Below are 23,523 nucleotides of genomic sequence, written 5' to 3' on the forward strand. Positions count from 1 at the left end.
ACAGTCCAGGAGCGGACTTGGACTGGACCCTTAGATGGCCAGGGGGCTGAGAAAAGCTTGATTGACCACTTGAGCCTCAGTTTCTTCCTCTCAATGGGGCTGGTAACAGTTCTGACCACAGAGGATGGTAGGGGGCGTCAAAGAAAGGCTTGTGAATCAGCACCAGCAGGACCCAGCACACTGCACGCCATCAAGTTCCCCAAGCAGGGTGGCAAGTCATGTGCTGAGGCCTGACTGGCACTTGCAGAGGGACAAGTGGGGGAGGGAAGGACAAAGGCATCTTGGGCAGTGGGGGCAGCGTGGGCAGAGGCCAGGGCACAGGCTGTGGGCAGGTAGGGATGCGGGACTCGGGGGTTTGGGCCAGCAGAGGGAGGTCAAGGCAGAGCCTCACCACATGGACCACATTCGGGTCTACTCCTGGAGCCCTCTTCCCAGCTGGGTGAGGTAGGGCAAGCTACTTCTCTCAGAGTCTCAGCTTCCTCCCTGTGAGACAGAACATCTAAGTGCATGGCCCTGTGGTGCCGATGAGCTCAGTGGAGGGTGTAAATGTCCGGCCCAGGGCCGGACACCCCTTCAGCCCTATGGAGTGTGAATACCGTTGCCAAGTCCCTGCCTTGCCAGAGGCACTTCATTCTTGCTGCAATGCCTCCTCCCATTCCTGGCCCCTCCCCTGTCCTCTGAAGGGCCCCTGTCTGAGCCTGAGTGCCTCAACAAACCCTCACACCTCTGTCATTTTCCTTGGTGCCTCCCCGGGGTGTAACAAGCCCCTTGAGGGCAGGGACCTGTATCTCCTCCCTGAACCTAGAGGTGAGCACCCAGGACATGTGCTGACTGGAGAAAGGAGCAGCAGGTGGTGAGTTTGAGCAGAAGGGCCTGGAACCCAGAAGGAGGAGGGAGAGGAGGAAGAGGTCACTCTTTTTTTTTTTTTTTAAATTAATTAATTAATTAATTATAATTTTGGCTGCATTGGATCTTCATTGTTGCGTGTGGGCTTTCTCTAGTTGTGGTGAGCAGGGGCTACTCTTTGTTACAGTGCATGGGCTTCTCATTGTGGTGGCTTCTCTTGTTGAGGAGCACAGGTTCTAGGCGCCCGGGCTTCAGTAGTTGTGGCACATGGGCTTAGTTGCTCTGCGGCATGTGGAATCTTCCTGGATCAGGTCTCAAACCTGTGTCCCCTGCACTGACAGGCGGATTCTTAACCACTGCGCCACCAGGGAAGTCCCGAAGAGGTCACTCTTGATGGGAGGCTCGGGGAGGTACCACAGAAAGGTCAGGTCTGGATAAACAGGATGGCTGAGTGGAGGGGAGCTGGTGTGACCAGAAGCCAGGACTGCTATGCGGAACAATGAAGGTTTAAGACCCAGAGAAGGGTCCCAAAGTCCCACCGGGACTGTGTGCTTGTTTATGGCCTTCTGCTTTCCAGGGCCTGTGCCCACTTGCAAAGTGGGTGCCAGGGAGCCATCTTGCGATGGGGGTGAGGATACAGGAGATGCTGCAGCAAAGGTTAGTTCTTGGCACTCGGCCTCTTCCAATCCCACCCCTCTATTCCTGGTTTAGCAGGTCAAGGTGAAGGGTATGCACTGCACTTCCTCAGCTGGCTTGGGATTTCTTCAGGGCAGGGTCCCCTTCCCTCTGAGGAAGCAGTTCCCAATAGAACTGTGTTCTTTCATTGACCTGGGCCCGCTAAGCACCAGGCCCAGTGCACAGGAGGACCATAAAGTCATTTCCCAGGCCAGGCTTCCAGGTCCCCTGCAGCTCTAGGGAGTAACTGATGGAGTCCCTCATACATTTGCCAAATGTGTCTTGTTGTTTTTTTTTTATTTATTTGGTTGTGCCAGGTCTTAGTTGCAGCATGCGGGCTCCTTAGTTGTGGCATGTGAATCCTTAGTGTGGCATGCATGTGGGATCTAGTTCCCTCACCATGGATCGAACCCGGGTCCCCAGCATTGGGAGCGTGGAGTCCTAACCACTGTGCCACCAGGGAAGTCCCTTGTTGTTTTTTGTTTTTGGCCACGCTGTGCAGCATGCCGGATCTTAGTTCCCCAACCAGGGATCGAACCCGCGCCCTCTGTAGTGGAGAGGGGGAGTCTTAACCACTGGACCGCCAGGGAAGTCCCACATTTGCCAAATGTTTAGGAGCACTCACTGTGTGCCAGCCCTGGGGGTAGATAAAGGACAGGCAGGGTCCTCATTGCATGAGGCTTATCATCTAGTTTCTTCCCCACTCTCTCCCCGTGTTAAGCCTGGGCTCTCAGGTCTCTGGGTGGGAGGCCGGCTCTATTCCAGGCTATCCATCTCCAGTGCTCTTTTCCTCTGTCTTCTAGTGGGAAACCAACTGCTCTCAGAATGGAGAAAAACTCCTTCACAAGGCCTGAATGATCTGAAGCTGCACCCTCCACTTTGCCTGCACTGCCACCGAGGTCCAAACCACCATCACCTCTTTGCCTGGATGGCCACAAACAGCTTGTACATGGCCCTGCTCCCCTTCTTACCCCCTACCTACCTCATCCTCCATTCTCCAACCAGAGTCTTCTCCTTATACGCATGCATCTGACCATGCGCTTGCCCTTCCGTTCTCAGAGCTGCTCCTCCCCACCCTTCACAGGTCCCAGTGGTGGCTGTGGAGCCAGCAGCCCCGTCTGGAACAGAATTGGGCTCTGCTCCTTGCGGGTTGCATGACCTTGGGCAAACCCTTGGCCTCCACTATGCTTCTGTTTCCTGTGAAATGGGGCTGTTCGTGGTGTTGGCCATAATTACACTATTTCCTCAGTGAGACTCCCTGATCGCCCCCCCCGACCCCCCCCCCCCCCATGAGAAGCAGGTTCCCACAGTCACTTTCCCATCACCTCGGCGCTGATTGGTGCCTGAAATAATCCTGCCCCTTCACCCATCTCCCGCAGCCAGTATCATTGTGTACCTACTGTGTGTCGGGCCGTGTTTCCCAGTGCCACCGCACTGGGCGCCCCGCAAAGGCAGGGTCCCCGCCGGTCCCTGCGCCGCGGCGCTCCCAGGCCGCCGGCGCTGTACCCGCACCGCGCCCGCACACAGTAGGCGCCTCGCCCGCCCGCGCCGCCGCCCCTCCCCCGCTCCAGGAAGTGCGGGGGCTCCGGCGCCGGCCGCCGCGATGCATTCTGGGCCAGCAGCAGCACCAGAGCCAAGATGGCGGCCAGCAGGAGGCTGATGAAGGTAAAGACCATTCTCCGGCGCCGGCGGGCGGACGGGGAGTGGCGTCGGCCGGGGCCGCGCGGCCGCCCGGACCCGTCGGGGCGCCGCCGCCGCCCCCCGCCTCGCGTGGCGCCGCCGCCCAGGGCCGTGTGGTGAGGGAGCTAAGGCGGCCGCTAGGCCGCAGCCCAGGAGGGAGCGCCAGGCCGCGCCGCCCCGGCCCTTCGCCGGCCGTCCGGCTGCCCCGCCCGGCCCGCGGGCTCCCTCCGCGAGGCGGCGGAGGCAGCAGGAGGCCCACCGGACGCCGGCGGGAGGCCCGAGCGCCGAGCCCGCGCCGCGGAGCTGCCCCGCCCTGGGCCACAGCGCACCGGGCTGGAAGCCGCCGGGCCGGGCGGGCGGGGGGCTCGGGGCGGGGGCCGGCGGGCGAAAGTTAGGCCGGGCTGCCGCGGGCGATCTGGGTGTGCGGGGGCCGGCAGACTGTCGCTGCGACTGCCGGCAGACTGTCGCTGCAACTGCAGAGTCACACAGCGGCAAGTTCGGCCCCGGGGTGCAGGAGAGCGGGAGGGTGGAGGGCGGGGGGCGGCCGGCCGCGGCGCGGGCCTCCTGCCCGGTCCTCGTCATCCGCACTCCGGGCCCTGCTGGAGCAAAGTGCCATTTTAGGGGTGGGAGTGGGAGTCAAAACCAACCAAAGTTTATAAAAATAACTTGCTACTTTGTATCTTGAACGCGGCGGGGTGCATTCTTGCTCGCTGGCTCGCCGGGTGAGGAGCACAGATGTCACCCGGGCCCAGTCCTTTCTCGAGTGTGTTTGCCGGCGTCCCCCAGAGCCGATCTCGCCTAGGTTTGCGAGTCGGCCGCCCTGCCGGTGGTGCTGCCGGGCTGCACCGGGCCGAAAATCAAAGGGCCCAGGAGCTGATTTCCTGGGGGGAGATAAAGGGCTGGGGTTCCTCCTGGGCAGAGCAGTGCTCCGGAGAGCCAGACGTTGAATTTGGAGTCCCAGCCTCCGGGCCCTCCCTCCCTGGGAACGTTTCCTTTCTTTTGTTCCCTAAGGACTAGACACGACATTGAACTTCATAAGAGTGGATTGGAAGTGGGCACAAAAGAAGAGTCAGCAGAGTCCAGATTTCTCTCTTCTCTGTCAGTGACACCACCGTCCACACAGTCGTCCGGATGGGAAGACTGTTATTCATTTATTTCCCTCTGTACTTCCCAGAGGCAGTCATCCTTGATGCCTTTCGGATTTTACTTTAAAGGTTTCTTGAGTTCCTGACTTATCTAATCTTACTGAGATTACTTGAATCCATACCCTCACCTCTCAGGTGCCTTTCTGAGTTCTCTCCTTCTCTGACTCGCCTTCTTGGCCACCACAGTTCTTTTTCTAAAGCAGATATTTAATCCTTTCATGCTCCTGTCCTAACCTCCGTGATTTTATTGTCCTCGGAAGTTAATCCTAACTTCCTGGCAGTAAGACCCTTAGACTGCTGGAAAGTAATCTGTTCAGCCACACCTCCTGCTCCTTGGTTTGCCATCACTCTTGCACCTAATCACTGTAGCTGCCATTTTCCTTAGCCTTGACTTTGTGCAGCTCCGTACTTCATGTTTATGATGGTGTGTAATCCTCCCTGTGAAGTAGACCCTATTATTCCCATTTTGTAGGTGAGAAAATGGAATGCAGGGAGAATCGCTGGCTTGCCCCAGTTTTCTAGCTAGGGAGAGAGTGAGCTGTGATGTGACTAGTTCTGTCTGACCCGAGAGCCCCCGGCCCTTAGGTGGCCTCTGCACACGCTGTTTGCTCTCCCTGAGAAAAGCTGCCTTCCCCTCGCCTTTCCCTCGCCAGGGAAGTCCTGGGTTCAACTCCGAGGCCAGCTACTCTGAGGCCTCGCCTCCCCCATCAGAATGAGTTGTTTCCGCCTTTGTGTGACCACAGCACTTTCTTTATGTTTCTCTTTGAGCACTTGTCACAATCGGATTTGTGTTAGACTTGCCTTTCCTACCAGGGTCTGAGTTCCTCAAGGGCAGGGATTTTGACCTAATTCATCCTGGTATCCCTTAGTCTAGACCAGTTGACCCAGTTTGGGGCTCCCAGGCTCCCAGGGGTCTGAGAGGGGAGTTACTATGGTTTTTCAATTATTTTTGTGTTTCAAAAAAATTAGAGCTTAGGAAAAAACATGTAACATTAACTGAGTACTTGTTAAGTGCTAGATCATTTAGGTAAATTTTTTTAATGTTTTCAATAACTCTTAAAGGTAGTGTGTTGTCATCTTTATTTTACCAACGAGAAGGTTGTGAGGCTTAGCGGACCATCCTGGGGAGAGATGAGATGCTACATCTCCCTGTCTCCATATCCCAAGTTCCACGCCCCTTATCACATGGCCTCCTTTCTTATTCCAAGGATGCAGGGAGGAGTATGTTGATTCCTGACTCTTGCCTGGAGATTCTTTCAGTTTAGTAGGGGATGCTCGTTACAAGATGGTAATCATTGGCTCTGAGAGTCAGTGTTCAGGCCTGGTTAATTTAGAAAAAAAATTATTGAATCAGGTTGGTCAGTACATGGGCTGGATTATAAAAGGGATTTTCAGTGGTGAAAAGTAAACATGTTGAATAATCAAATGGATTACATCTTAAAGAACTGGAAATTTCCTCAAAAACCATTTTCTGAGACACTTGGAGTCAAAGATTTCTTTGTAACAATGGACTATCTGCAGATAGTGTAAAATACATTATTAAAAGTAGAGTGATTTGCATATATCAGGCTGAGAAGTTATTTTAGGCAAAGTGAATATGATAAAGTCTTTAATTTAAAAAGCAATTGCCAGAAGGATTAGCCTTTTTCAGAACACTTTTTAGGAATTACAATGTTAATAAAACATTAAATACATTTTAATTTGCAAGCAGCTAATTCAGCATTGATGGCAACCACCAGGTTGTAACCATTGCTTCAGTCAGGAGGGGAAACCTACGAAAGTGAAACCTGTAGGTGTGGCTGAGGGAAATTGATTGCAGTCTGTTCATTTCTTTTTAGCCTCTCAATTGCACACATCTCCTGGAAGGGCCCTCCAGCTGGGTATCTTCCCAGAAGGGCTTTTCTCAGTGGGGAAATTTGTAGATTTAAAAGAGGAGTGACATTTTATTAGTTATTATGGCATAACTCTTGAGATAAGGAATTGAGATTTGTAGCAGCCTGTTAATGCTATTTAAATACTGCTCACTCAGAGTTCCATATTGGTGTACTTTCAGCCCATAATCACATGTGAATGAGTAGGAGGAGTTGCTAAATAATAGTTCATTCCTTGGAATTCATTGTACTAAGCAGTGAACTAGTTTGCTCTTGAGTGCAGGTATAGTACTCCCTGAGGTTGGGTAATGAACACAAGGAGCGGTGCGTGTGTCTGGTGGGTGTGTTGTGCGTGAGGGGAGTTTTACAGATGGTGTCCGTGTTCTGAATCCACTGGGTTTTTGGGACTCGAGGAAAGCACAGCATTTTTTACCCTAAATTCATGCATCGCAGTGAGTTGGGGCTATTTTGGCCTCCCTTAATGATACTCTTTGTAAATGTTTCTCTCTTAAGAGACAATTGGGACAGGCCCTGGGAAAGAGAGTATGCTCATTATTGCAATATTGGAACCTTTTCTTGAGGTGTACACGAGAACAAAAACACTTGTTTCAGGGTACTTAGACCTATTCTGATTTTGCTACAACTCTAAGTTAAGAGGCTGTTGATTTAGTGTTTTATTACATCAGGTCACTTGAAAGTATTCTCACTCTTGGAAAGTATCACTAAATATTCAAGAGATAACTTCTCTTTTCTTTGATGCAACAGTAAGTTGGGAATTAAAGCTTACAGAACCACAAAGCCCTCCCTCCTGGGCCTGGACTCTGGTGGTCCCCCACACCCCATACCCCCGCCCCTCCTCAGGAGTTTCCTTTGAATGGCGCCAGACCTGCAGGCCTCCGGGTCTGAGCCCTGCCTGTGCCCCCACATCTGTCTTGCCTCCCTTAGTTAATGGGCCACTTGTCTACTCCATCACCAAGGAAGAACCTGGGGGAACCTGCCTCATCCCTTCCTTCCACATTGAGCCACTTGCCAGATTCTGCTGAACTAGGCCTTTATCTCCCTTCTCCTTCTGTCTTTTCTGCATCTCCACTGCCATGCCCTTAATGCAGGCCGTCCCTGTTGTGGTGGACACCTGCCTGGGATCGCTCAGTGGGTTCTTTGTGCTCATCCCCAGTCAGCTCCTCACTCCCACGTCATCCCTAAGCGGCAGTGCGTTGGAGAGAAGTGCTCACGCCCAGGCCTTGCCCCCAGAAACCGGATCCGGGTTCAGTAGGGCAGGACCCGCACTCCTCAGCGTGTCCTGTCCGGGGTTGGGCTTGTCAGTCTCGTCTCCCCCGCTTGCCCTGGGATCCCCTGGGCCCGCGAGCTCTGCACTCCTTGGCCTCCGGGGGCCACCCGGCTCATCTCTCTGCACCAGGGCGACTCCTTGACTCAGCTCCGGGGGGGTCTCCTCTGCACTGTGCCCTCAAGGAGCTGAAGGAGGGAGAAGAATGGCCCAGCCTAGAACAAAGGTCCTGGGCTGCCTGTGTGTGCTGGACGCCTGCCAGCTGAGGAGTGAGGGGGGGCGGATAAGCCCCTCTGGCGGGAGGAGGCCGAACTTGGTCTGGCCCTTCACTCTGAGCAGGGCTTTGGTAGCTTACTGGGCAGCTGGTGAGGGTGAGGAGCTTTCATCCTTCAGAACAGATGTAGTAACCCCTGGCCGTGTGCTTCTTACCTTGCTCGGTCCCGTCCTTGAATTTTAGGGAGGCCACCCCTGTGGCGCTTTCCAGAAGCACTGGGGACTGACCTGGTTTTACCCTCTTCAGCGTGCCCAGCGCGCCTGGCCCTCCAGGACAAGCCTTCCCTCCATCGGCCCCGCCGCTGGCAGAGCTGCCTCTCCACGAGGGGCCTCACGAGGCCAGCACGGGTGGGTTTCAGGACAGGTGGCAGAGAGACGCTGTGCCTTTCAGTTGAGGATCCAATGGAGCCCCAGGTGCGGCGTCCAGAAGCGGCCGCTCGCTGATGAGGGCTCTGCTGGCATGTGTCTCCTGTCCAGACTCATTCTGTGTGTTCTCGAGGGCTTGGGCGAGCCTCACCCTCGCCCGGGAGAAAGGGGGAGGGAAGGGTCTTCCATTCAGGGCAGAGCTATTGAGAGTGGAATACTGCAGAGCGATTAAGAGCTCAGGTGCTGGAGCGTGTGTCCTGACCCACCGCGTCTTAGCTGACTGAACCCAGGCAAGTTGCTTAACCTCTCTGTGCATTAGTCACGTCATCTGTGTGAAGAATGAGTGTGAAGATTGAGTTACTACATATCAAGCGCTCAGAAGAGCGCCTGGCATGTACTAAGTGTGGGTGTCAGCACGGGAGCCAGGAGAGTGGCCTGGTGGGAGGGAGGGAGGGTTTGGAGGAAATGGTGCTGCCCTCGGGGGTCGTGGGTTGGGGCAGGGAGGACAGGAAGTCCCCCTCTCCACATGCCCTCCCGACTCTTGAAGTCACCTGTTCCTTAGGGTTAGTGAGAGGTTTCCTGAGACAGCTGTGTGAACGTGTCTTTGTTTAAAGATGTTTACTTTTTCTGGCAAAATTACACAGCTCTTGAATTCAAAATCAGTGTCTCAGAATCTCACCCATGTGTTTTTTCTTCCTGTGCTGAGTGTGTGGGCCAGTGAGGCTGCTGAGCTGGGCTGGCGGTCCCGTCAAGGACACTGTGCCTTTGGTCTCCTGCTCCAGGTCCTCCAGGCCTTGGCCGCAGTCTCTAGTGTCCAGAGCTGCAGGACCCTGACAGGCGGGAGGCTGAGGCCCGGCCACCACCCACGGGTGGGGCCGCCAGGTGCTCCCTGCTCTCAGGGTTTCTCTCCTGCTTTTCACATGGCTTCCTGTAAGAAGGGACGGGATGGAGAGTAAAGTTCGTCTCAGGTTAGGTGGTGGTGGGGTTTGTGCTGTTTTGAATAGTCCCAGGCCTGTATCAGTTGGAGTTTTCCGTACTCCTTATCTTGCCAGATTTTGTTTCTGCTTCTCACTAGCAAGTTCGGCAAAGGGGTGAAGTGTGCCGGACAGCCCCTGGCCCAGTGGACACATGTGCAGCCAAAGCAGGGACTGGCATCAGGTCCAGTGCTTCTGCTGGTGCTCCCTGTCTGAGCGGGCTGGGCAGTGGCTGTAGCTCCAAAGTCACATGGCCCCTGAGCCTTCCTGAGATGGTTTGTAAATGTGTGCGCCCGCCCCCCCTGCCCCCCGTGCCAGTCATTGGGAAACTCAGCACAGGAAAGCCACTTTACAGGTGGATCCGCTGCGTGGTCCACATGACTGTCCCTGTCTCCATCCTGGGATGCTGAACTCCAGAGTGTGTGGTGCAGGTCAGAGTGCCAGGCCCACCCCCGTTCAGTTGGAGGCACACACGCATCCCGGAGTGAGGCCACCGTGCAGAGTGGGCCAGAGCGTGTGGGCAGCGCTGAGTGTCCCCTGCAGCCGTGTCCTGTTGGCACGACCATGCGCAGGCGGCCTGCTCCCTGGAGCAGCGTGCTGTGGTTGAGTTCTCCAAGACCTGGGTCAGATCCTCATCTCTGCCGCAGGCTCATCTGTGTCCTCGCCCTGAGCCTCAGTGTCCTGATTTCTCCAAAGGGACAGTGACACTCCCTCATAGAGTGAGGACCATCGCTGAGTGTGTCGATCGTGGCAGTAACTGAGTGTGACATAGCTGGCAAACCACTGGCTCGCTGTGGAGACATGGTGGTGGGGCCCCCTTGGCTGAGCAGTCACTGAAATAAGAGACTCGTGTCCTGGAGCTTTGAAGCCTTATGTTTTAGATTTACAGTGTATTGAATTACATTAAGGTCATAATTGAGTGTCATTGCCACTGGTTCCTTTGTGCAAGCTTGGAAAGTGCATTTCTGTCAAAATTAGTCACTTTGATACAGTCCCACAAGCAAGAAGTAGCTCTTTCAAATTATTAATGTCCCACCAGTTACCTGGCTGGTATATGACAGGGATCTTGTACTTTCCCTTGAATGTTGGGCTCTACCTGCCGGGTTTCATTTTGCCTGGATGGGAGAGCCTAGAAGTGTTCCGGGCACAGAAGAAACAGTTGCAGGGTGACTCACCATAAATGGAGGGCTCAGGTGAAGGCTGTGTATGTTTGTCCTTTTGTGGTCGAGAGTCTGGGAAAGTGCAGTTCCAGGGCCGCCAGGCCCCCCAGGATCCTGACCAGGGAATGGGAGCCCCCGCCCCCCTTGCCCACCGCTCTGTGGCTGGACATCCATGGAACAACGTCTCTGGCTCGGGCTCTAGTCCTGGCTCTGCCCTGTCCCAGGTCTGTCTGTGACTGGGCCCCTCTCAGCCTCTCTCCAGCCTTCCCTCCTGTCAAATAAAGCTGGCGGGTTGGCCTGACCCCCCTCAGGGGCATCGTGAGGCTCTGGTCTCTGCTTCTCACTTGGGGTCTGGCTCCTGCTGTTCACGTGGCTGGGTGGGGTGTGCGACTCTTGCACAAAGGCTGGCATCTTCCCTAGCATGCCTCCTCCTGTTCTGCTTTGTTGGGATTTTGAAGGTGACAATGCCCTGTGGAGGGGAGTGTGATGCGCCATTGGCAGGCCCCTGTCTTATGCTTCTTTGTCTTTTTCTTTTTAATTGGATCAGGTCATTTCTGAAAGCTTTGTGCTAACCGTAAACATCTTCATTTCTCATTTAAGGCCCCCGTGAGCTCTGGTCGTAGGCTGTCAACACCAATGTCATATCATGTGTATGTCCTGTTATATAGAACAGATAGAATATGTACGTTGGTGCCCTGACACTCTTAGATTTTAAGAAGTGTGGTGACACAGTTGTGGAGGGGAATGAACCGAACCCTAATTGAGTACCTCCTGCCAGCTTCAGCAACATCCAGCGATTCTTGTAATTCTCAGCAGGGCCCTATGGAGTAAGCTTCCTACCGTAAGACTAGACTCCTAGACTCGAGCTTCAGGTGGTGTGAAGGGTGGGGCTGGGTTGAGCCCGGGCCTGTCTGACTCCAGAGTCCTCTGCTCTTCCTGGTCCACTGATGATTTGTTGAAGCAACCACCTACCAAATCAAAATATTGTTTCTGTGTATTATATATAAAATAAATGTTGAAGAGAATGGTTGGGGATTGAAATATTCTGCTTTTATCGCCCATAGGAAGGTTCAGCAGAGAAGGTTCAACAGTAGAATAAGCAATATAAGTCACAGTATGCACCTTCTAAGAAAAGTTCAGACCGGTTTCCGGGTTTCTGTCGGCGCAGACTTGTTGCTGCTGTCAGAGGGACTCCTCGCCTTGCTTCTGTGTGCTGGCCCGGTGGGAGGCCTTTGCTCTGGTAGGAGCTTGTTTGCAGATGTGGAAGTGACACTGAGTCAGGGACTTGGTCTCTTCTTTGCTGGAAGGCTGGGTTGTTCTCAAGGAGGGGTGCCCCTCACTGTGGCCCAGGACCCCTGGCCCAGGTGCCTGGTGCTCTCTGGAGGTTCTCAGTCTGTGGGTCCACGGGAGTCAGGCACCCCTCATTCCCCTCTGCGCCTGGGACCCACACCCTGGCCGAGTCCCCAGAATTAGTAGCCTTTCCAGCCAAGCTCTGTTCCTGTTGCTTCCCAAACCACCCAGGGGTTCCTTCCTTCTACGGCTCTGCCTGCGTCTCCCACGGGGACACCTATTCTCTTCACCCGAGGGTCCATCCTCCCCCTCCCTCAGGGCTGGTGTCAGCCTCTCCCGTGAAGCTGTTGGCCTCTGCTGTAGGCCCCACCCACCCACACCCCCGTAGGTCCCCAGAGCAGCTCCGCTCTCTTAACCCAGCTTCAACAGCCAGGAAGACCTTCAGCTTTACTTTCTGTAGTTCTTTAGGGGCGCATTGTGCTTTTTTCCATTTAGCAAATAGGAAATTACACCATGATATTAAATATGCCTTTTTTTCCCTTAAATATGCCTTTTTAAAAAACTGTAACCAGTGCCCCCTACCTTGACGCTTGCTGTCCATAGCATTGATTTAACATCTGAAGCAGCCATGACTCAGACAGCTGATTTTTCCTTTGTACATCTGTCTGGATTTCATTTTTCTTCTTTGTTGTTGAAGTATGGTTGATTTACCGTGTTGTGTTTCAGGTGTACGGCACAGTGATGCAGTTATATATATACACATATATATGTTCTTTTCCAACTTCTTTTCTCTTTTTTTTTTTTTTTTGCGGTACGCAGGCCTCTCACTGTTGTGGCCTCTCCCGTTGCGGAGCACAGGCTCTGGACGCGCAGGCTCAGCAGCCATGGCTCATGGGCCTAGCCGCTCCGCGGCACGTGGGATCTTCCCGGACCGGGGCACGAACCCATGTCCCCTGCATTGGCAGGCGGACTCTCAACCACTGCGCCACCAGGGAAGCCCTCTCTTATATGTTGTTATAAAATACTGAGTATAGTTCCTGTGTTATACAATAGGTCCTTGTTGGTTATCTGTTTTACACATAGTATGTCTGGATTTCTTAAAGAGGACCATGGCCTCACACTGATTAGGAACCACTGGCTCCTGAGGGCTCCTCAAGTGTGTGAGGATTACCCAGGGAGACTGTAAACAGTCGAATATCAAAGAAGGAAAGAAACAGAGACTTGGTTAATTCTTCCCCAGCTCAGATGTGTACACTGCATTGAGAGACGAGGGTGTGCTGTGTATAATGTGTCCTGCTCCCTGTCTCTGCTCAGGGACCAGCAAGTCTCCTGCTGGGGCCAGACCGTGTCCCCTGCTGGTGCCCGTGGGGCTGTCGGGCAGTGGTCGCTTGTGCCTGATGCCACGCTTTGGCCTAGAGTGTTGGCGACACGCCAAGTTCTCCCTCTGGGCTTTGAGGAGTGCAGCCCTCTCTCTCCCTTGCCACTCACCCTGCCCAGGAAGCCCGCTCCCCACCAGGAGGGGGACGTGTGAGTGTCTGGTTCTCCTTCCCCGGTGTCTCTCTCGGCCTGTCAGCATTGTTCCATCTGCCTGAAGCAGCCAACCAACTGCTCTCGCAGAACTGTCGCAGACCTTTGTGGGGCATGTTTTGTCAGTCCCTGTGGTTCTTGGCTTTGGTCTTCCCAACTTCGTTCTGGAGCTGGACCCCTCTTTCTCCCACCATCCGTCGGACGTTCCAACTCTGAATCGATGTGGCCTCCTTGCCGTTCCTTCCCCCGTTCTTCATCTTCAGTGACAGGCTGCAATCATGCTGGAGGGTTTGTTAGGCCTTCAGATGAACCCGTCTCTCTTTTTTTTTCCTATAAATTTATTTGTTTAATTGATTTATTTTTGGCTGCATTGGGTCGTTGTTGCTGCACGTGGGCTTTCTCTTGGTTGTGGTCCGCGGGCTTCTCATTGTGGTGGCTTCTCTTGTCGCAGAGCACAGGCTCTAGGCGCGCGGGCTTCAGTAGTTGTGGCTCACGGGCTCTAGAGCACAGGCACAGTAGTTGTGGCGCATGGGCTTAGTTGCTCCACGACATGTGGGATCTTCCCAGACTAGGGTTCGAACCCGTGCCCCCTGCATTGGCAGGCAGACTCTTAACCACTGTGCCACCAGGGGAACCCCCGTCTCTTTTCTGAATGACTTGAGTCGGTCTTCAGCTTGTTCTCGGTGGAGGCGTGATTGGCATTTCGGGCTGATCAGTTCATGTCTGCGGGACTGTCTTGTGCATCTCAGGACTTTCAGCGTCCCGGCCCCCAAGAGTGTCAGTGGTTCTCAGCGGCTGTGGCTCTGGAGGGTGGGAAGCTGGGTGGAGCAGTGTCACAGGCCTGGCATCTAGTGGGCAGGGCTCAGCGCTGCCCTGTTGAGAAACTCCCAGGGGCTGCCTGGCATTCCTTGAAGATGACAGGACTGGATGGCCGGCTTGTTTGTCTTGGTTTCTCTTACTTCTGCCTTATACCCACTTCTTGTTGTTTAGAACTATGCAAAGGCACCTGCCTCGTCATCTTTGCTGAGCGTCACTTGACAGCGAGGTGACTTGAGCTTACCCGGTAACCGTGCTCCGGGTTTCCCAAGCCTCCCAGCTCTGCTGTCACAGCATCACCATCTTCTCCTGCGGGTGGTGGGGGGCAGGGCGGGGAGCAGGGTTGCTGTCCTCCTCGCACTGAGCAGCTCCCGTCTTTGTTCCCGTGTCTCTTGATATCAGAGCATGATAGTTGCCCGCCCTGCACCCCTGCCAACACGCCACTCCTACGTTTCTTGAGCAAGGTTCAGTTTCTCACTGCCAAGTTACGGTGGACAGTCCTACCTGCCACGTTTTTGTAATTTCCTTTGAAATGTACCTCCTTGTGTTTATTACCCATACCTTGTGGTGTTAGTGTGTGGATTTCTGAAGCTGTAAAGTATATTTATAGATTATTTTAAAATTTATTTTGTCCTATGAATATTGAATCTATTCTCTGTTGTTTCTTCTTTCTTACTCTTTTTTTTTTTTTTTTTTAATTTTTTGGCCTTGCTGTGCGGCATGCGGGATGCAGGATCTTCTTGAGCAGGGATTGAACCCGTGCCCCCTGCAGTGGTAGCATAGAGTCTTAACCACTGGACCACCAGGGAAGTCCCTGTTTGTCTTAATTTCACAATTCTATCTGGAATTTTTTCCCATCTGTATTTGGTTTAAACATTTTTTAGCTTGGTAGGACTCAGCGCTACGGGACTTGGTCTCTTCTGTTTCTAGACAAGAATCTTACTCTAGTGCCTTGAGCCAAGGGCCTGAAGGTCCCAGCACATAGAGAGCCCTGTTTACCCCAGAGCCTCGCCCCTCTCCAATCCCCTGCTTCCCATCCGATCACTCACCAGATCACTAAGCAGATATTGTATTTGTGTGTGACCATGGGCTCCTGGGCTTCCTGACCCCTGCCGTGCACCTCCTCTTTTGGAGCTTACATTCTGTTTGGGGAGTGGACCAGAGTGGGAGCGTGGGTGTGAGATTTGTTTCTTCCCCTTCCTGAATGTGCCCAGGCTTCATAATCCCCAGGGGAGCCTTTCTGATGAGCCCTGGGCATTAGTAGGAGGACCAGCTGACAGCTGGCCGGTCGGGTGGTCTCTCAGGTTCCATGCTTCCGCTCCTGCGGGCTCAGGAAGAGGGACCAGGCCACCCCTTCCCCCACTGCTGGGGCCGTGGCCACTAGCATCTTCCTCGTGGAAGCTGAGCATTGCTTAGAAATTGCTCATCCTCTCACTGTGCAGCTTGCTAAAAATCCCCATTTCTATCCACCCAACACCTGCTAGACCAGAGTTTCTGGGCCTGGGGCCCAGGCCGACGAGTGTGGTGGGCAGCTAGGGCTGGCAAGCAGCAGTCTTCCCTGTGGGAAGAGACTCAGCCTGGCCCCTGCCACCAAGCAGCAGCGTGTCCCACCTGTCTCCTCTGTGCGGTCACTTGATGTACTGTGCTCCTTATCCTGCCCCGTGCCAGGCACACCAGTAACATCGGCTCAGCCCCCTTTCTCGGGACTCTTCTCCTTCCTTATCTCGTATCCCCCAGGGTGCCTTGTACACTGGCCGTTTGATGGGAATGTGGGACGCAGAGGTTGGGGGGGCTGGTTCAGAGCCTCTGTGCCATCCTGCGCCACGGCACCAAACATGAAGGGGCTTCCTGGTTCTAGAGGGCTGCGGGGGCCAGACCAGCGAGGAGGAAGCCCGGGCTGTGGGACGCCATCCTGTGGGCCCTGCGGAGGAGGCAGGGCTGGGCTGGGTGGTGCTGTGGGGTTGGAGAGAGAGGCATCCAGGAGATGCGGAGGACGCTGTTGTGTTGTGGACGAGAGCCGGGTCAGGGTGTGGTGGGGGAGCGCCTCACTCTAGGCTCTGAGGATGGAGGAGCATGGGGGACCCAGGTGGGCGGGTGGCTGTGCAGTGGGTGGCTTGGGCCATTAACACCTGTTGGACGGTCACTCGAGTTGTTGGGGAAGCGGTGGGAAATGTCAGGCTAGTGCAGCTTTGAAAAACAAGTGACAGACAATTCTAGGCTAGAGACGGGACAGGGCCCTGATGTCGCCTGGCTGGCCGTGCTTTCTGGATGAAGTGGCATTTGTATGATAACAACCCCTCATATATTTGCAAGGCGTTTTCTTGCACATAGCATGGTTCCCCCTCCTTGTCTACATCTTTGGGTCTCAATGCCCTTTTGCAGCAGAGGAAACCGAGGCTTAGTGAAGGTTTCCATCCTCCCCCACCCCCCCTCCAGCCCCAGACTGGGTCGTCAGGCCCCAGCCATGTGCCCTGTGGAGGGAGAGCCCTTCTGAAACTGCACTCCGGCGTTGGGTGGAAAACTGTGGGTTTGTTTGCTTCTCTTCCCCAGTTCCATTCACCTTTACACGGAGGCAGCGCTTCATAGATCTGGGTTGGAAGGAGTCAGGTCTGCAGCACCTGGCCTGTGCCCCTGCTGCGTGGGGACAGCCCATAGGGGAGGGGATCGTCCACTGGGGCTGTGGGTTCACTGAGGTGGGTGCTTGTCTTGGTCTGGAGTACGGGTCAAGGGGGCCACTGCGGCTCCAGGCCTCTTAACCAGGCCAGGGCATCCAGCCATGCTCTGAGATGGCCTTGGTGGCGGTGTCGGCACTTGGTTTAATTTGAGGGAGTCAGGAGGGATCTAACGTGTGGTGCTTTCCCCTATTTGACACCCCTTTATGCTTTGTCAATCAACAGGAGCTTGAAGAAATCCGCAAATGTGGGATGAAAAACTTCCGTAACATCCAGGTTGATGAAGCTAATTTATTGACTTGGCAAGGGCTTATTGTTCCTGTGAGTATTGAACACCTCCACTTCTTACCAGATTATTCTTTACGCTGATGTGTGTGCTGCGGGCTTCTCCCTCTGCTCCCAAGGCGGCTCTGACTCTAGGCGGCCAGCAGGTGCCCGAGGCGGCTGTCGCGGAGGCTCACAGGGCAGGGCCCTGAAGGGGAGCCCATCTGGGCTCTGGTCTCCTGACATTCTGAGGTCCGAGCCTTCCAGGCCTGTGAGGGTCGGCCCGGAAAGGACGTGTGTCTGTGCTCCTGCTCTTCCTTGGCTTCTCTCTGCCTGGCCGCGTTTGTCCAGACGGGCCGCTTTCTCCGACCTCTCTTGGGAGGTAGCGGGTGTTATCATCCATGTCTTCTCTTTGCTCTCCTGCCTGGGTTTGCGTCTTGTGTTTCTAACCCTCTGGACACCTGTGTTCCAGGTTTTATTCTTGGGACCCTCCAGTCTGTGCCTCCCATTGGTCTCAAGTCCCTTGGCCTAGTGGCCCCCCAGTGTTTCTCTGGGGCATCTGCCCCCACGCCCCCACTCCCTGTCGCCCAGACTTCCTTTGGGCGCTCGGGCCCCCTCCTCACCGCGGCTTCCTATGGCCTCCCTGCCCTCTGGATTCCGCATCTACTCTTTCTGCAGCCCTTCATCTCCCCCTCCAGAGGCTTGTCCCATGCTGACTCCAGCTGTGACCCTGGTTTCCCTGCCCTCCCAGAACTGCTTCTGGCAGCACCTGGCCCACGTCCTCAGCCCCGGCTCGGCAGGTCCAGCCCTGGCCCTGAGGTCCTCACTCCTGTCCTGCCACTTCCTCTCAACTCCTAGCCATGGCTCTTGTCCAGCCTCTTGCTTTTCTCTTGCTCTGTTTTGTCTCTTGGGGACCTTGCTTCTTCCAGTGTCAGGTCATTGGGTTCTTGCTGGACGTGGAGGGGTGCGTCTTGGCCTCTGTTCCTGCCCATCTTGGCCTCTGCTCCTGCCCGCTTGCCGGAGGCAGCCTTACTTGGACGTCATGTGCCTTCCATGTCCCCGGCTTGCGACAGAGACCCTCTGTGCCAGTGACCCCTGTTCCTTCCTGTTCTTCCCACCTCCCGCCGCCTCCTTTCATCCCCCCTCCCCTGTGCCTCACCCCTCCCCCCGCACCCCCCCACCCTGCCGCCCAGTGTAAAATCGCTCCTCACGAAGAGATGGGTCACTTTGCCAGAGCCAAGCAGAGAGCACGCTGATCAGAGATGCTTCCTTCTTGACACTGGTTCTAGGTCATGCTTATTTAACAGTCCCTGGAACTTGAACAGCAAATATTGGATTTGTAGTTTATTTTTATAATCATTTGGATAACTAAGGAAAGATATGCTTTATAGTGTTTCAGTGCACACCAAAAATTATAAACCTGGCAGCGTCCAGCCTGGTTTTGCCCCCAGCCCTTGCCCACTGTGGGGACCTATTAGATGTTGAGTGGAAGGATGGCCAAGACCATCTGACCCCTGGCACTTTCCTAATTGAGATTTTGTTTCCTACTGATAAAATAGGTGAATAGTTAAGATGTGGATCTTTTGAAAAATGATAAGAATGACCGGGACAGTTTTAAGTGGTCAGGCTGGGCAGCCTACCGTGGGAGCTCAGTAGCCGGCTCCAAGGGTAGGTGGCTGTCTGGCAGGCGCCTCCCTGGTGTTGCATCGGCAGAGCCTGTGGAACGGGCGACTTCTCATTGAGCCCCGGGTGGAGATGGCTGGTAGAGTCCCAGTGGCCTGGGCCGAGGCTCCAGGCAGTGTCTGGAGCATCTGGGGAAGCTGTGCCTGGAGACAGGGCTGTGGCCAGGGCTCCTCTCGCCCTGCTCACGCTGCCTCTTCCTACTTCTCTGGCCCCTGGGTTGGCGTGAGGAGAGTTTCAAGGAAGCAGTTGGCAACTGCTCTGTCCAGGGTCCCCACTAGTACCCCACACCTGGGCCTCGGGTCTTCCTGCTCTGTAGGGGCTGGGTCAGCAAGGGGTCTTCTCCCCAAACTCACCTGGGATCCATCCAGCTGGAGTGAAAAGCAGGGCCAGGCTGATAAAGATGTGGCCCCCTGGGAAGTGGGCCTTTACAACAGGGTACTTGCTGGTCCTGGGGAAGCCACCTGGCAAATCCACCCTGGTTGCAATTCAGAGAGAGGGCAGGCCCAGACCTCAGGGGGCGACGGCGAGGGCACTTCATCGTTACCATGGCAGTTCAGGTTGATTCCCTTTAAACACTTGTTTTTTTTGTGTTTTTTTTGCGGTACGCAGGCCTCTCACTGTTGTGGCCTCTCCCGTTGCGGAGCGCAGGCTCTGGACGCGCAGGCTCAGCGGCCATGGCTCATGGGCCTAGCCGCTCTGTGGCATGTGGGATCTTCCCAGACCGGGGCACGAACCCGTGTCCCCTGCATCAGCAGGCGGACTCTCAACCACTGCGCCACCAGGGAAGCCCTAAACACTTGTTTTTATATAACATTTTTCCATTTAAAATTCAGATGTAAGGTCTAAGGAAGAAAAGAATCCCATAATCCCATTATGAAGAAATTCAGTTTAGTGAGTTTTTGGCACCTGCCCTTCAGGAACAGGGGCCTAGTGGTGAACCTTCTTGAGGCTTCTCTCCCAGTGGGCGTGTCCACCCCTAACCGGGTGCTCACACTCCCTTTAATGGGCCAGTTGCTGATATCATAATTTTATCATTATTTGGTCATTGCCTTGAAACTCTTCATGAACATAAGTTTTAGTAACTATCCAATAGCCCATGTTTTATAAGTTATAGGTGTACAATATAGTCATCTTTATTTTAGATTCTGATCTTAAGATACAGTATTCTGTATTATATATTCCATTAGGATCAGGGTTGTACTATATTTAAGGAAAAACCATCTTTAGGGCTATATATGTTGTCAAATTATTTTCCAGAAAGGTTGTGCTAGTTTATACTCCTACAGGTACTGTCTGCACAAGTGCCCACAAGTGCCCACACGTGTCCTTGGCTGTTGTGGAGGTTGCTGAGCATTTTTAAAGGGGGTTCTGAGCGGCACGTGCTTCAGCACCCAGGCTGTGGGGTCCCGCTGCCCAAGGGGAGAGCCCCAGCCCTGCCTCTGACTGGAGGGGTGGTGATCTTGGGCCAGCTACACAGTTAGTCCCAGCGTCCTCACCTCTAAAAGGAGCGCTTCCCTTCTGGCTGTTGTAAAAGTTCAGTAAGTGCACATGTTAAATGCTTAGTCTCACTCGGGGGCTCTCTGGAACGCTGTTTGCCCTAACAGAGGGTCCATGAAACAACACGCAGGAAGAAATTCTTGTCAGTTTGATAGGTGCAAAAGTTCTCAGCTTGATTTGTGTCTTTGTCCCATTTGGGCTGTTGTATAACAAAATACTAGATAGCTGAGCTTATAAGCAACAGAAATTTATTTCTCACAGTCCTGGGATCTGTAGGTCTGAGATCAGTGCTAGTTGGGTGAGGACCCTCTTCTCACGAGTCACAGGCTGTTGCTCGCTTGGCAGAAGGGGCACCAGTCCCATTCGTGAGGGCTCTGCCTTGGTGGTCTAATCCCCTCCCAGAGGCCCCACCTCCCCACACCATCACCTTGGGGGGGGTAGGTTTTTGTTTTTGCTTTTCTGGCTGTGTTGGGTCTTCGTTGCTGCACACAGGCTTTCTCTGGTTGTGGTGAGTGGGGGCTACTCTTTGTTGTGGTGCGTGGGCTTCTCGTTGTGGTGCCTTCTCTTGTTGTGGAGCATGGGCTCTAGGTGTGCTGGCTTCAGTATTTGTGGCTCACGGGCTTAGCTGCTTTGTGGCACGTGGGATCTTCCCTGACCAGGGCTTGAACCCGTGTCCCCTGCATTGGCAGGCGGACTCTTAGCCACTGTGCCACCAGGGAAGTCCAGGGCGGTAGGTTTTGACATAGGAATTTGGAGGGACACAAACATTCGGACCATAGTAATTTGTATTTAAAATTTTGTTTTTGCAGTTGAAGGTTTTTTCACTTATTTATTGACTGTTTATGTCTCTACAGTCTATTATCTAATAAGGTTTTAGTATGTTTGTCAAATTGCAGGAATTCTGTGTATTAATCCTTTGTGTCTGGGACAAATAATTTTCAGCTTAGTGTTTTCTTTTAAATTTTGTTTATTCAAAATTCCTAATTTTAAAGTTTCTCTTTTAAAAAATTTAAAAATTTTGCTTCATCAATTTTTTTTATTGTGGTAAAATATATATGACATAAAATTTGCCATTACAGAACTTTTTAAGTGTACAATTCAGTGACATTAATTACAGTCAAAATGTTTTGCAGCCATCATCACTGTATTTCCAAAACTTATCACTCAAACAGAAATTCTATAGCCATGAAGTAATAACACTCTGCTCTCCTACCCCGCAACCCCTAGTACTCCCTAATCTACTCTCTATGTCAATGAATTTGCTTATTGTAGATATTTCACATAAATGAATCATATAAAGTTTGTCCTGGGCTTCCCTGGTGGCGCAGTGGTTGAGAGTCCGCCTGCCGATGCAGGGGACATGGGTTCGTGCCCCGGTCCGGGAAGATCCCACGTGCCGTGGAGTGGCTAGGCCCTTGAGCCATGGCAGCTGAGCCTGTGCGTCTGGAGCTGCAATGGGGTGGCCACAACAGTGAGAGGCCCGCGTACCACCAAAAAAAAAAAAAAAATTATCCTTTTTTATCTGGCTTATTTCACTCAGCATAATTTTTTCAAGGTTCATGTACATCATACCATGTATCAGAACATCGTTTTTATGGATAAATAATTTTCTTTTATATGTCTACACCACCTTTTTTTTTTTTTTTTGGCCTCACCTTGCAGCATGCAGGATCTTAGTTTCCTGTTCAGGGATCGAACCCGTGCACCCTGCAGTGGGAGTGTGAAGTCTTAACCCCTGGACCACCAGGGATGTCCCAGTGTACACCTCCTTTTGTTTATCCATCTGTTGATGGGCGCTGGGGTCATTTGCACCTTTGGCTGTTGTGGGTGATGCTGCTGTGAGCGTTGGTATGCAGGTATCTGCCTGAGTCCCATCTTCAGTTTTTCGGGGTAATATGTAGAAGTGGAATTGCTGGATCACATGGTAACTCTGTGTTTAACTCTTTGAGGAACTGCCAGACTGATTTCTGCAGTGGCTGTACCATCTTACATTCCCACCAGCAGTGCACAAGTATTCCAGTTTTTCCACATCCTCACCAACAATTATTTTCCTTTTTTTTTTTTTTTTTAAAGTTATAACCATTCTAGTAGATGTGAATTGGAATCTCAGTGGTGGTTTCGATTTGCATTTTCCTCATGATTAAGGATGTTGAGCATTGTTTCACGTTTTTATTGGCCATTTGTATATCTTTGGGGGAATGTCTAAAGTTCTTTAACCGCCCCCTCCTTTTAAAAACATTTTATTTATGTATTTATTTTTGGCTGCATTGGGTCTTCATTGCTGCTCACGGGCTTTCTCTAGTTATGGAGAGCGGGGGCTACTCTTCATTGCAGTGCGCGAGCTTCTCATTGTGGTGGCTTCTCTTTGTTGTGGAGCATAGGCTCTAGGCGCGTGGGCTTCAGTGGTTGTGGCACACAGCCTCAGTAGTTGTGGCTCGCAGGCTCTAGAGCACAGGCTCCGTAGTTGTGGCGCATGGGCTTAGTTGCTCTGTGGCATGTGGGATCTTCCTGGAGGGCTCGAACCCATGTACCCTGCATTGGCAGGTGGATTCTTAACCACTGCACCACCAGGGAAATCCCTTAAAGACTTTTTTTTTTAAGAGCAGTGTTAGGTTTGCAGCAAAACTAAGAGGAAGGACAGATATTTCAGGTATACCCCTTCCCCCCTCCCCCACATAGTCTCCCCCATTATCAACATCCCCCACCAGAGCCGGGCATTTGTTATAACTGATGAACCTATGTTGGCACACCATAATCACCTAACGTTGGCACGCCATAATCACCTAAAGGGCACAGTTTACATCGGAGTCACTCTTGGTGTTGTACATTCTGTGAGTTTGAACAGTGTATAATGACATGTATCCACCATTAGAGTATCATATAGAGTAGTTTCACTGCCTCAGATCCTATGTGCTCTGTCTGTTCAATCCTTCCCCACTCCTGGCAAGTACTGATTTTTTTTTTTAACTGTCTTCATAGTTTGGACGTTCAAGACTGTCGTATGGTTGGAATCATACAGCAGCTTTTCACATTGGCTTCTTTCGTTTAGTAATGTGCAATTAAGATTTCGTTGTGTTTTGATAGCTCATTTCTTTTTAGCACCAAATAATATTCTGTTGTCTGAATGTACACAGTTTGTTTATCCAGTCACCTCCTGAAGGACATTTTGATTGCTTCCAGATTTTGGCAGTTCTGAATAAAGCTGCTATACACATTCTGAGTTGGGTTTTTTGTCTCTTTGTCTTTGAGTTAAAGGAGTTCGTTATATATTCTACATATTAAACCCTTACTAGATATATAATTTGCAGATATTTTCTCCCACTCGATTGTCTTTTTACTCTCTTGACTGTGTCCTTTGATGCACAAAGTTTTTAATATTCATGAAGTCCATTTTACCTATTTTTTCTATTGTTGCCTGTGCTTTCAGTGTCATATTTGAGAAACCATTGCCAAAGGTCATGCAGGTTTTGCCCTATGTTTTCTTCTGAGAATTTTTAGT

General features: G+C 52.7%; 1 protein-coding gene across 2 annotated transcripts in view; it reads left to right on the forward strand.

Moving 5' to 3' along the window:
- Positions 1–3,106: 3,106 nt before the first annotated feature.
- The window catches only part of UBE2L3 (ubiquitin conjugating enzyme E2 L3), a 43,832-nt gene continuing 23,415 nt past the window's right edge, over positions 3,107–23,523 (forward strand). The window contains exons 1-2 of one of the 2 annotated variants that reach the window (XM_032603226.1): positions 3,107–3,186; positions 16,806–16,901. In XM_032603226.1, coding sequence (XP_032459117.1) covers positions 3,160–3,186; positions 16,806–16,901 — 123 coding nt within the window. In that variant the 5' untranslated portion in view covers positions 3,107–3,159. The remainder of the gene's footprint in view (positions 3,187–16,805; positions 16,902–23,523) is intronic. The other variant, XM_032603227.1, reaches the window with a different exon arrangement.

This window comes from Phocoena sinus, chromosome 14, assembly GCF_008692025.1.
Source record: "Phocoena sinus isolate mPhoSin1 chromosome 14, mPhoSin1.pri, whole genome shotgun sequence".
Classification (NCBI taxonomy): Eukaryota; Metazoa; Chordata; class Mammalia; order Artiodactyla; family Phocoenidae; genus Phocoena; species Phocoena sinus.